Source organism: Nelumbo lutea, chromosome 3 (assembly GCF_056320005.1).
Source record: "Nelumbo lutea isolate HS-2025 chromosome 3, American lotus-T2T, whole genome shotgun sequence".
Taxonomy (NCBI): domain Eukaryota; kingdom Viridiplantae; phylum Streptophyta; class Magnoliopsida; order Proteales; family Nelumbonaceae; genus Nelumbo; species Nelumbo lutea.
The window spans coordinates 37,061,840-37,076,240 of NC_142686.1; the positions used below are offsets into that span (position 1 = coordinate 37,061,840).

At 38.6% G+C, this 14,401-nt stretch overlaps 1 protein-coding gene across 1 annotated transcript; it reads right to left on the reverse strand.

Annotated features, from left to right (window-relative positions):
- Positions 1-863: 863 nt before the first annotated feature.
- LOC148864273 (B3 domain-containing transcription factor NGA1-like) lies at positions 864-3,122 on the reverse strand. The gene is made up of 2 exons (XM_088975398.1): positions 2,788-3,122; positions 864-2,625 (listed from the first exon to the last, which is right to left on the reverse strand). The coding sequence occupies exon 2, from the start codon at positions 2,596-2,598 to the stop codon at positions 1,240-1,242; it is 1,359 nt and encodes a 452-aa protein (XP_088831524.1). The 5' UTR covers positions 2,599-2,625; positions 2,788-3,122; the 3' UTR covers positions 864-1,239.
- Between the last annotated feature and the right edge of the window lie 11,279 nt (positions 3,123-14,401).

Below are 14,401 nucleotides of genomic sequence, written 5' to 3' on the forward strand. Positions count from 1 at the left end.
GGGATTTGATTTCAGAACTTGTGAGCAACTTACCAAGTAGGCTAAATAAAAATTAGGCCGTTGGGACGTATGTTAGTAGAGCCTCATGATGATTGCTATAAATAGGTTGATCACAGCTAGAGCTTCAACAAGTTGTAGGTCAGATGATCATCTAGAGTTCGGGGAAGAGTTAAAACCACCGGTTTATAAGATCAAATGGCATAATTTGGTACGCAAGAACAATGTGAAACAAAACCACTGTATGACTTTCGAAATGCGTGAAAAAATAATCTTCACCCTATGTTGTCCAAGGCTTTGATTTAAGAAACCCATACCGTTTTTTTTTTTTTTCAAAAGATATTAAGAAAAGAATTGACTTCTTCAAGGATGAACAATCTCAGTATACGAAAGTTTCCTGTTTTAGGAAAGATGTTTTCCAAAAACAACTTTTTCTTTGTGTATTAAGTGCTGATGGTGAAGGTGGTTGGTAAGGGGAGACAAGAAGAATCAATCAAGAAAACAAAACTTAAAAGTTAAAACGAACCATCAAGAACCAGGAAAGAATATATAGATCCTACCTTTTAAAGTTCTGCAACTTTCTGTGCACCACCTAGGAGCCAGCGTGCCCAACGCATCAGACGCAGCAGCATCAATAACAACCTATCAAGGTAATAAAAGCAAAGTGGGGAGAAAGAAGGAAAATGTGCAATTCTATTGGCCAACTCCATGCGCATTTGTTTGTGTGTGTGTGTATTTGAGAGAGAGAGAGAGAGAGAGAGAGAGAGAAAGCAAAGGAAAGAAAGAAAAACTCAATGGAGAGATTATGGCATGGATCCATTTGAGGAACCGAGGCTCTACATAATGAAAATGTGAAACGATAGCCATGATGAATCTATATTGGTATTATCTATCTATAAGTGAATTATACACAATTAAAAGATAATTGCTCGATATGGTCGCTAGTTTCTCTCTTGAGCTAGTCTTCCACGAATCCCAGACCTCAATCAACAGATGAAATAGTGCAGTAAGAAAAATAAATAAATAAACCTAAGTAAGGACAGGTCTTCAATATAACTCAACCTTTCTTTCTATTCATTCATTAGCCATGCTAAGCGCAACCACAAAGCAATTAAGTGGCTCTCCGGGGACGGGTGACTGTAAGCAATAAGGAGAGATGTCATGAAGATCTGAGGAAATAAACAGTCCGAACCAGACTGGTATTTGTTTCTTAACATGCTCGCAGACTCCTCACTGCCCCTCTCAGATGTCCAAATTGAAGGTCAAAGACTGCTTCCCATTCTTTGGCAATTCAGGTGGCACTGTTGGTAGTGGGGCGCCACTATAGAGCCTTAATTGAAGAGGAGGAGTTGGATGCTGAGAGGAGAGAGAATCCATGGTTGTGGTTGTATGTTGGATCGTAGGGGAGGAGGACAAAGCGTGGAATTCGGGGTCCTCTGATATGGGGCAATCTAGGTTCACTCCAAACAGCCTAACACGCTTGGCGGCAGCCTTACCATGGACCACCGGGACCGAGTCGAATACCATCGGCTCATCCACACCCTGTTGCACTACTCCACCTGCTGGTAATGGGGCTGAGGATCTTAGGTAAACAACGGAGCCAGCACCTGAGTTCACCACATTGTAACCATATGCATTACTGTTGTAACTAGTCCGGTGAGGATGAGGATGATGATGATGGTGGTGGTGGTGGTGATGACCGTCATAATTCGGCTGCTGGAAATTCACATGGTTCCGTGATGGCATGGAAACCGACATGGACACTGTCGGCGTCGTCGGCAAGAATAATCGGCCGTGGCCCCATGGGACGGACCGGGGCAGAGAGAGAGGGTGCGAAAATGGTAGAGGCGGTAAAATAGCAGGATCTGGAGCATCGGGACGGCGCCTCCAGTCGATATACAGACGATTCCTACCAGACTCCCCGACTCCACGCTCAAATGACACGATATCTCCCGCGTCAAGCTTCTTCTCCTTCACGAATCGGCTCCACCCTTTGGTCATCACGTAGCTTTGGCTGCTATTCCAGTAAGAATATCGAAATCGCCATGGTTTCCCGCTCCGATCTTCAAAACTTAACAGGAGACCCTTCTCGTTTGCTGCAGAGTCAAGTGGGAAGTACTTCTCAGCGTGTTGCTTTGGAATAACGAGGCGGTTGAGCTTGCCTACATCGCTTGGTGTGACAACCTTATCAAACATGTGTTCCCTCTCAACGCATCCACCACCGCCGCTGCTACTACCACCACCATCAGATTCCCCCCGGCTGATATCATCGCTTCTTCTTGTAGACAAATCAATGAGCTCGAGCTTCCGGTTGAAATTGGTAACAGCCTCCTGGCCATGGAACTCTGGCGGTGCTGCTGCTGGTCGATCGTAAGACCTTCCGGCCTCTTCTTCCTGCTGGTGCCTCTCGTACATCTGTCCTCCCCATCTCCTGTCTGGCTGAGGGACCACACCTTTGTATTGAGAATAAGGTGAAGAAGATGAAGATGCAGACGAGAAAGGGATCTTAGTCATACCCCTATCTACAGTCATCTCTTCTTCTTCTCCTTCTTCTTCTCCTTCTTCCTCACAATACCCTTCTCCTCCTTGCTCAAACTCCATGACCAACCTCGAATTCTTTCAGTCGATCTGAGTTGTGAAGGGAAATAACAAGAAAAATCAATAAAAGGACGATCTTGTTCTTCTTTTCTTTCCTTTTGGGTTAAAACTTAATACAAGAAGAGAAGATTAAAACGGAAAAAAAAAAAAAAAAAAAAGAAAGAAAAGCAATGACAAAGTACAGCACTTCACCTGTGCAATTTGTTTCTTGGTGTAAAGATTACTTCAAATCTGCAATGCCTAAAAGGGAGAAGCTTTCACTACAATGACGGTCGGTGTTCTCTTCTTTGACCAATATGACCCGTGCTTGAAACAAGACAAGCCATGGGCGATTCCATCGAGTGCGAATTGTTCTACTTTTTTTGTTGATTTCACACAGCGAGACAGACAGAGAGAGAGAGAGAGAGGAGGGGAAAGGGCGCTGGAAAGTGATGATATAAATATTTGGGGATTTCCTAACTGGTTACCCCCTCGAAGCTTCTCAGAGAGTTATCTGATATCTCAATATAGAGTTAGGCAATTTTCTCTTTCTTGGTTCTCAGAGAGAAAGAGAGAGAGAAAGAAAGAGGCTTTATACGTAGGGGCCCATGAATTATCTGGTTGGGCTCATGTGAGGTTGTCCCTTTCATCATTTTCGGGTATGTGTATTTTCTTGGCCATAACTCCCTTCCCACATAAAAACACACAAAAAAAAAGGGCCAGTTGTTGAGACAATGAACTAGTGGTGAATTTGCTCAAGTAACTGAATTATTTCTAATTTCACATTTAACAAAAAGAAAAATAAGATGTCAATTTAGCTAGGTGTTAGAATTTTGACTTTGGTGGCATTGATTTTGTTCTGGCCATGGGCATGAGATAAGGAGAGCTGGGCTAGCTGGGGATGAAGTAGAACAAATTAAAATCACACGCACACCCTCACCCACTCTCATTTGGCCCCTCCCCAATCCCCTCTTCATACGGGAAAGAATCTTAAGATTCTTTAGAGTGATGACAGTGATGATGAAGAAGAAGAAGAAAAAGAATTAAGTTAACAACTAGTAACCCTCAATTTAGATGTAGTTGTAATGCAAAGGAAACGTGCCACTTGATTAATTATTTATTAGTTCTAAGTTAATTAATTAATTAATTACATATATCTTGGGTATATATTGATTGGTTCATCAGTTAGGTGATCAGATTGGTTTTGTATAGTTTCTAAGCATTTTTGTTTGTTATACAACTGATGGTCTGTGCAACATTGTACATTGAAATTGGATCCTTCTTCCTTCCTTTCTTTCTTTTTTTGTGTTTTTTTTTTCATTTAACAGAATACAATATTAAGAGCAGTGTACTGGTCTTGTATGGATGCATGTGCCTATTGATTCATGTGGTCCAGTTGATCTTTCCTCCAGCCTTGTTGAATCGGAAACCAGCACTCCAAATACCATGCAACATGTGTTTATCATCCTATCCGTCCATTAATCCATTGCTTGATTGTCCTGATGCAATCAATCTAATCTAATTCTAATTAATCTAACTAGGTTAAAATAATAATAAGCCGCATCTCCACTCTTCAATAGCTCTGTACCCATTGAACCAGATGGCTGACCCATCTACGAAACTAATTAATACCAGTAACTACAGTACTAACGAACAACAACAACAACATCTATGATTGGATTTTCTCATCTCAGTTAATGTTGGGGAGGAGAGATCATCACTGTCTTGCTCAAGCACAATCAAAAGATCTCTCGAATTAATAAACAAGATATATAAAAAAAAAAAGAGAATTAATCCAATGTAAAAAACCAAACTTCTTAATTATTAATATGATGTAATATGGGTTATTATATATGCTTATTTATACACTCAAGATGCTCTTAAATTCTACTCATGCTGCAACTTTTCTGAGATAGTAAGCTTGTCAGAAGTAGAGAAAAAAAAAATAGCAATAGATTCAGAATCCTAGTTTTAATTCAGCCCCTAGATTCAAATGGACTAAAAAATGACAAATTCTGAAGACTTACTAAAGATGGTAAAATTCCAAAAACAGTTAACTTTGGGACTAGAAAGGCAAAATCCGACCTCACGTACGGTTCCCATTCTACATTTGCTATATCAACATTCTTGCCATTTTCATGTCATCTGCATTATTTCAATGCCCAAGTAAAAATAAATAAATAAATAGTTATACTAAAGATGCAGACCATTTTCTTTCAGATTATTTTCACGTTTTTAATTTGACCCCATTTCTTCAAGTTTAACTGCTCTTAAAGAGGGATGTACTTTTGGAGTTGTAGGTATAGTTTTCTGCACTAAACTAGACCACTCAAGTGGGTTGTCTATTTGTGAGCCAATAATGCCTTTAGTCTCAGTTATTATGCCAAAAAGAAAAATAATTTCCAACTGGTTCAAAGTTCATGAGCTGCTTCCGAGGTTCCAAGACAAAACCGGCCATTTCATCATCTGGTTCAATCCAGTTGTCTCAAGGGTCTCTTGTTCACATTTTAATTAATCCATTAACATGCAACTTAAGACATGGCATTTAATTTGATACGACCAAACAACTTGCAACATCTCTTTTTTTCCTTTATTTTTATTTAATTTCAAATTTCATGTTTAGGGTGCTTAAGCTTGGAGGGTAGTAGATAAGGGGATGTGGTGGTAGTAGCGTGATGGAGATGGAACCATTCGTCATCTACCAAAAGTAGGGTGACGCATGTTTATGGAACAAATAAAAATTGTCGATGCTAATTACTTTAATTAATTAAATTATAGCGTTCTTTATTATTTATTAATTATGTGTATTGTATATACAGGGGTACGTCTTGACTACGAACTTGGCGGGCAAAATTTGTAACCCAAGTTGCAATGCGCATCCCAAAACCGCGACAGCTAGCCCACTTGCCGCTTGAAGTTTGAACCATCCGATCCAATAATGACTTGTGATTTGATTTTGGAGTACATAAATAAATAAAATTATTCAGTTCAGGCATCCTTCTCAATCATACTTACTGCATAAGAATTATGATTATATTGGAGCTCCCCCAACCCCTTACTAATTTACTAATTGCTCCTCTTCTCCATGTTTCTTATTTCTTAATAAATAAAGAACAGTATATATAAATATAATAAAGGCATTCATGTTGTTTGAACGAGTGAAACCAAGGCAAGGGTGCGGTGGTGGGGACTGAGGACCACTGCAAATAAAGGCCACTAGGGGAGGGGTAGTGAGTAGTGACTAGACTAGATGATCACAATTCAGTACGTAATTCACATCGCGATGAAAATTGGATGGATGTGATGAATCATAAAATGACACCGGCCAGCCCCCACGGTTGGGAGAGTATGTACTATGTAGTGTAGGGAATAAAGAAAAAGAGAATATTAGCGGGGAGGGAGTGGGACCCAGGGGGGCCGTACAAATGGTTTATAGATGCACATCTCCTGTCTTATCTTTCAATAATGAGAGGGGAGGGTATTTATCATGAGAGTCCATCATGAAAACTAACATCGTGCTTGTCACCCATACGAGGAACTATAACACGTGGCACCTTGATCTTCCAAACCTGCACCCCACCTTCAATCGTTAACAAATAATATGAGATTCTACCTAATCTTGCAATTGGGAGGGGAGGGGCCGAACTCAAATCGGTATAGTCAGAATCCCGCCCCACACTTGCGTCTCTGTCGCTGTCCCTCTCACCCAGTCACCACCCCTCCTTTCACACAAAAAAGTTGCAAAAACAAACAATTTGACGAAAGGGAGAGAGATAAAATAGTGAGTGGGAAGGTGAAGGATGGGCAAATGCAATTAATAATGAGGCTACCCTTAATTGTAATAAAGGGGAGAGGCGCGGAGAGCTTTATATTTACAATACAGACGATATCGGAGGGGACGAGTGGTCTTCTCACTCTACTGTTTTCGTTCTATTGAGTGTTGTTTATGTATCTGGATATTGAATTGGAGTTGCCACTTGACGAGGGTCGAGGGGTGAGTTTAATTGTAGGTACATGCACAATGATGTATCTTATCCCTTAACAATTTGATCTCCCATTTCAAATTTCAAACAAGGGATTGTTTGATTCTGGATGGATGGATGGATCGTTGATTTGAACTGATGTAATGCATGTTTGAATAAATGCTCAATCTAAGGGCTAAGGTTGAAGGGAAGGGGAAGGGGGACCATCCTATCCCTAGAATTGGCTGCATGAATTGATACTCCACATCTGTACCTCTTATGGTATGAATTGGACCTTATGTTTCATCCGCCCATTTGCATAATATATATAGATATAAAAGATGATGATGATGATTATGATTATAGCATCTCCGGCCAGTTCTCCACCTCTAGCTAGTTATCCCTGCTTGACCTAATCAACATTCTGCTCTACAGTTTTAGTATATCTGTAAACATGATACAGACATCCAGGGAAGAAGATGAACAAATCTCGAGATAAAAAAAAAAAATATCACAAGTTTACACATCAAAGTCCATTAAAGATAAAGGCTATCTATGACTATCTATCAATTGATGGGGGACCTCTTCCTCTCCCTCTCCCTCTCCCAGCTCCCACTCCATTTATTCAGATGAGAGACCCTCCTCCTCCTCTTCCTAATCCTACGCTCCTCCCAGTAAGAATTAACCAAACCTAATAACATTTACAAGAACAAATTAAATCAATTTTGTTATTATGTCCATATAGATATAGATAGAGGACCACACTGCCTCTAGTGAAACAATTACACAATACCATCCAGTTGGCGGCTACCTTGTTGCATAATCCTTGTGCTGGATTTTCCTTCCCTCTCTCTCTGACTATATATGGGCATTAACTAATCACCCTCCCCTTCACCACTCCAAAATGCTAATACCACCCTACCCTGCTAACACCACCACCACCATCTCCATTTCTTCCTTTATTTCTCTTTTCCAAATTTGGAATTTAAATTGGCTATACATACTCATCAATCACTGTGAATGGATGTCAAGACAACTAAGTTGTCCTGATCATCCTAACTACACTTATAGGCTTGTAGAAATTAACCATATTTACAATGGACATGTTCTAAATTCAGACCTATGTGTTTTATAAATAATTCGAGGGTTACGTATGGGTGATGCTGTGTATGCCAGCATTTGGGGGCTAGAGACACCAGACCAATTATGTATATTCCCCACCCAAGAGGTCTCCCACGTCCAAGCTCCATCCTAATCATACGACTCTAATCATAGAAAATTAATAGATTTATTAGTTGTTTATTTTATTTTCGTATTACTTGAGAGTTAAGAGACCAGGTGGGCTTATATATCCACTTGTAAATTTAAATACCAATATACAACCTCTTTTTTTTTTTTTAATTTGCTTAAGTTATCTCATCTCCCTACTATAACTCCTTAACTCTGGTGACAGCGAGACATGATCCCAAGTCTCGGCCACAACCAAACACAGATCTCACCAGCTGAACAGTTGTGAGTGTCCCATGTAAAATATACGTAGTCGTTGGATGTAGCCATGTAAGATGTTGGAATAATAATAATAATAATAATAATAATAATAATATTAATAATAATAATAATAATAATAATAATAATAATAATGATGATGATGATATCAACTATTTAGATGACATCATCAATATTGTTGATATTCTATTTCCTTGCCATTTGTGGTTTTATGTATATTATATTTTAAGTCACAACTGGAATTTATAGATTAATCTGTGACATTGTTTTCTAACCAGATCTGCATTCAGCATTCCGAAATGCTTTGTTATGATGATATCATCTGATCGCATTGATGATGATCGTCCTCCCTAGGCATCGTCAGATGGCCACAGGCCCAAGTACGCCCTAGGAACGTGTCCTACAGTATAATTGACAGCTGGCAAATACGTATCCCCAAACCCGATGAATTTTTCTTTTACCCCTCCCAACTCTATAAACATCTTTTTTCAATTCAATTCCACTAGGACGGGGAAATGGCGGCACAGTTGGGACCCGGAAGACCAAAACAATAAGGCAGCCAAAGTGAGTGAGTGAGAGAGAGAGCAAAGAAAGCAGCAACCGGGTTAGCTGGTAAAAAGCTGTTACTGAGTAGGTGATATGGTGGACGGCAAACCCCAAATAATTCCTGCCCGTTTGAAAGGCGGGCAGAGCGGAGTGGGTAGTCTAGTCTCCCTCGATTCGACTCTCGCTCTCTGGCTCTCGTCACTCGTCAGCTAGTAGCCTCCGTTTTTCTCTCTCTTCTCACTCTCTAGTCTCTACCTCCCGCATTCCCAATACAAATTGTACGACGCGCCCTGCCGCCTGAGAAACCGTTGAGGCTTGGCTGTTGAGTCGCTTTCTGTCCTCGTAAGAGGTAAGAGTAAGACCACGACCACCGTTCTTAACTTGCCTCCTCTCCATTTATTCATTCATTCATGTTTGGGGAAACAATTAATTAAATTAAATTAAATTAATTGATAAAGTAATAATACACAGTTCACTTTTTTCTGGTATCATGTAAATATATACATACATATATATCTTAATTCTTAAATAATCAGACTTATTTATTGCTAGCTGCATGACTGAGCTGCAATTCAATAGGTTACTTTGTTTTCTTCCTTAAATGGCCGTTAATGAAAATAGTTAAGAAAATATGAGCTGTATTTCTTTAATTTCGTCTATATTAATGGTTAGTTTGTTACTGAAGCGACTGCCTTTCTTCTTTATATCAAGCTAGTGACCTCTCTCTCTCTCACGCACACACACCTATCTACGTACCAACCAAAGGTAGGGGACGAAGGGACAGTTAGTATTCATGCCTTTATGGAGATGACTGACTAATGGTGGATGCGTACTGATTGGCGAGAATGGGGAGATGCATGATATCCTACTACCTACGTCCATCATATCTTAATACCAAATAGAAGATAATATCATTATCTTAATTTTAGTTTGGTTCGGTTGTTTTCTTTATAATCTATGTGCGTGCGTGGTAGACGAGGATTCAAATCCGTGGAATAATAACCCAGCAAGCATGTTGTCCGCGTTGTATACTTGTTGTATTTATATATAAGCCAACGGGGCCCACGGCCCACTCCCATCGGTGCTAGCCTAATCCCATTCCATCGCTATTCGTTTATTCGCTAGCTAGAGCTGTAGCGTGAGCGTGCAGAACCTTTCCCCTCTCTCTCTCTCTTAACCTCACCCACCTCGTCTGATGTCTCTATTGCATTTTATTTTGCTTTTAGGTCCCTCCCACGGTCCCACTCCCCACCTTTTAGTGCATGTGATTGGTGAGGGACTGAAGGGTACGGGAAGAGAAACCCGAAAGCCAAGCCCGTGTCGGAGGGGTGGCCGGGCCAGTCTGGGTGAGTGATGCCATTGCCTTTGTTGTGCATGTTGAAGATCGACAAGGAACGAGGAATAAGGAGATAGCGTACGTCACAGGAGTGCTCTTTTCTCTTTTACTTCCACCAACCACGACCACACCATCCAATTGTCTGTGTGTGCGAGAGAGAGAGAGAGAAGGCTTGGATTCCAATTGATGAATCTCCAGAATACAATAACACGTCTATTCCTCTTGCTGATCTTGCTGGATCTCAGCAAGTCTCAAGTCTGGATCCTGAAGTAGAAGGACGTCAAACGAGAGTTTTTGCTTTTGCTTTTCAAGTACAAAGACACGATATACCAAGAGGATGAAATAATAAATTTTCCCGGGCTCAAATCAACCAACTAAATTGGTGGTGGTGAACGCCTATGGGGAATTTTACCGTTATTTACTGTTATAATAATTCATTCGTGTCACCCTTATCACTCTTTTTTGGGTAAGTTATATAAAGTTGTTACTTATACTTCCCTTGCCTCTTGGTCAACTTGTAAGACTTCCCCTGGGTTTTCATCCCTTATCTCACAGTTTGACCATCAAAAACAAAAATAAATAAATACACCTTGTCTAATGATTTGAGTTGGATTTCCTCCCAACACGTTCCAACTTTATCTTCGTCTGCGAGTCCCTACGGTCTTATATGGTGAGATGTGCAGATTTAGAACATGTTGGAATGGTGTTTTTTTTTTTTTTTTTTTTTGTTGGGAGGACATCTTGACTCTAATAATTTGGGGTTTACGTGATTATTTCATCCCCTCCAACTCTAACAATTTGGACTCTAAAACTTTTTCAAATGTCTATTTTATATTTAATGATATCAGAAAATTTTATAACCAATCAACCAGTATCATCAAAGTGCCAACCAATCAAATGCTATTCGTCAAAATTTATAGGGATGTCTGATTGGTCAAAGCTCTTATTGTATTATTCCTTTCTAACAACATTAGGTTTATATATCTTATGAATAAAAATAGCATCATTCTTATTTCTTGAAGGGACAAAATAATGTCAACTAGGCGGGAATAAAAAGATGAAAATAGGAGAAAATAAAATTTTGATATATTTTTTAAACTTATCCATAAAGTGTTTACATAATGACATTGTTTTCATCAATGAGGCAAAAGTGAATTTATTATTAAGGATATTTTGATAAGATACTTATTTCAGCCAGTCTCTTCCACTAATAAACTCCTACCTGTTTTGTGGTGAAAGAGGGGTACTAAAACCCGGGGGGGATACCGGCTGGGGTTTTTGTCAAATGCTTATATCACCCTTTAGGTTCACCTAATAAATTAATACCCCATCTGATCATGGGAACTCTATGGGATTTGTTAATGAAAAAAGGTATAAGAAAGTTTGGGTTTGCACTGCTATCATGCCGAGTATTCCTACAATATTGCATACATACATATGTGGGTGTTAAATTAGTCTAAATATCCAAGTTGGCTCAAGAAGGTATCTTGAAAATATATAGGACTCTGGCATGTGCATCATTTTATGCATAAAATCCAATGTTAAATATCACACTCATACAACTAAATATTGTTTTTGTATATCTTGATATATATTTATATTAGATAACCAACTTAAGACAACACAATTTTTCTAACAAATTAATTAAAGCTGCTGTTTGATCTTAATTTAACATCCAGTTGATATAGTCTTTCTTTTTTTTTCTTTTCCTTCTCTTTTGGTAGTAGCATGTTATATATATATATATATATATAGAGAGAGAGAGAGAGAGAGAGAGTCGACTCTCAGGTCTCAACTATACATACTAATTAATTAGTAGGGACCAACTTGATTCCATCGCTAATAGACCTAAAAAAATGTACTGGGCTGAAAATCACATTAAGATGCTTCAGTACATCACTGGTTATTGAAATATGCACTTCTGACAATAATGCATAACTTATTGGATAGTTTATGCATCAATAGGTGAGCAAAGCAAATTAATTAGTACTAAAGCTGTGAACAGATGAAGACTCATCCGTCACTGTATACTGTATCTGCCTGCGGCTGCCACCACCCAAAAACAGGTTTCCTAAAGAATTCCGCCATTAGAGTTGCTCTGTAGACAACCTAACCTATATGTATATATATTTCTATGGCATTAATGGCCGGGTTGTTTGTTTCTGCTCATGTCATGTACGTAGCAGTTGCTTTTTGTTTTCAAACACAAACCCTCTTAACAGATTATTTGAATGCCCTGAACCATCCATTAAATAAAGGACCCTCCGGATTTACAAAGTCTGTGTCATCACAAAATTCTTTCCCTCAGTTTCTCTGATCTTATTTCTGTCAAACCAAACCTAGCCTAAGTGTTTCAATCCCCGCTCCAAATGTATTGCTGTTTAATTTCCTCCAAGTGATATGTTAGCTGCCAATGTTTCAACTTTTTGTTTTTCAAAAATCACGCACAAAGAGAGAGAGAGAGAGAGAGGGAGAGAGAGAGAGAGAGGTCTAGTTAATTTGGATGTGGCAGACTGAAACTACTACAGTCTGATACGCCAATCCGACTCTGCTTATGAGAATTTTCTAATTAACAATTTCTTGACATATATATTCACCTCCATAAACTATTAAACTTGATGGTCCTGGCCATATCATGCATCATGCTTACATTTTGAAACCATCGTTGACCCTGATGACCGAACTGGGTAACCTGGGACTGGGTCCCAGGATTTGGACATTTTGGCCGTTTCACCACTCACCAGGTGAACCTTCGGTTGGAACCATTCAAGTTCAACCCTCCCAGACAGTTTTCTAGGCTAGCTATATATATAACCAAGGTTGAGACGTTTCTCTGAGTACGTATATACACTTTTTTTTTTTTTTTGCTTATAATAATAAAATGTAAAGCTTGTCAGAATGCATGATTTGAAAATTCTGTTTTTACTTTCTACTTTTATGCTTAGGACATGGGTGTGCTTGAGCAGATTCTTTATATATATATGTATAATTTTCACTTGTTAAAAATACATATAATAGAAAGCAACATAGGGAGTGGATGTAGAAAGCTATATATAACCGCTTACATATGAGATATGACACGTTCCAGCCTCATTATAGAAGCAATATAAAGACCACACCGGATCTAGTAACAAAGCATTGTCGGAGAAAATGGGCCGATAAAAAGAAGGTATCTACTGAGTTTATTTCTGCAATATATGCAGATAAATGGTGGGTATATATTATACTGATAATAATTCAGAAACCTTGGTCAAAACGGTATCCTTGAAGACTTGTGCATTTAGTAATGTCAACTTCATAATGCTAGTTTTTGTTTTTCATTTAGGAGGAAGGTGAGAAGAAGTAGACGAGAGAGAGAGAGGAGTTAGCTAGAGTCACATGTCCTCTTGTCATTAACAACTCTCATTTGAATAAAGGATTTCGTCTCATTGGCCAATACATGAAGACTTCGACCCACTTTATCCTGTAACCATTTCTACTTGCATTAATTTGATAAGATTTGCTTCTTCTTCTTTTTTCAAACCCCCACCCCAACATCACAACAAACACTAAAATTAAATAAATAAATAAATAAAAGAAGGATCAATGGTTATGTGCTGAATAACCAACATTGATTATGGTGGGTTTTCTTTTTTGGTAATGGCGTTTGATCCAACAGCCTGGTTACTTTCGCGGAGGCATTCTTGTTCTTGGTGGTTTTAGCAACCAATATTCATTAGTGCAAGTAATTAAGAAATCACGTGTATTACACATGGTATTTACATATAATTTCGGTCTGTGTTAAATAACCAAGCGAGGTATCCGCTTTATATTGTACTGTGGGCCTTTGGGGTAGTGACACTTAGCTCCCTGATGAACTTTGAGATTCAATCACTTTGTTCCTTCCCATTAATCCATTAATGGGTTCGAAGTAAAGATAAAATTACAAAAATATTCATTTGAAGTTTTGTATTCTTTTGTATATTTTTCTGTCTTTTTTAACGTTCCTCTTTTTTGCCTGTAATTTGCCTTATCTTGTATTTTATGATCAATTCTTTGTATATATATAATTTTCAATGTTTCTGTATTTCCCCTCTTTGTAATTGTTACATTTTCTGCTTTTTATAATTTTTGTCTTTTGTTTTGTTTTCCTCTTTTTCGTCAGTTTTAATATATTTCCTGTAATTTCTACAATTTCCTACTTTTTTATTTTGTTATATTTTGTCAGATTTTTTTTAATAAAATGATCTCTTAAACTGGCATAAGGGTAGTTTGGGATTTTAAAAATGTTTAAACAAGCACATAAGAGTAATTATTACATTAACTGCTAGAATGCCAACAATGTGGGCAGTGTGCTGGAATCTAAAGGTTGAAGGTGGACTCTGTCACAAATGAAATTCTGGGGGGCGGTGTTAAGTCTCACTACCCCCAAAGTAAAGTACAGAGTGGCAGTCCCTAATTTACTCCAGTTTTATTATTGGATTATCAATCTATCATA

Coding starts and splice junctions, on each gene's coding strand:
- LOC148864273 (XM_088975398.1), bottom strand. CDS start 2,598: ATGGAGTTTGAGCAAGGAGGAGAAGGGTATTGTGAGGAAGAAGGAGAA.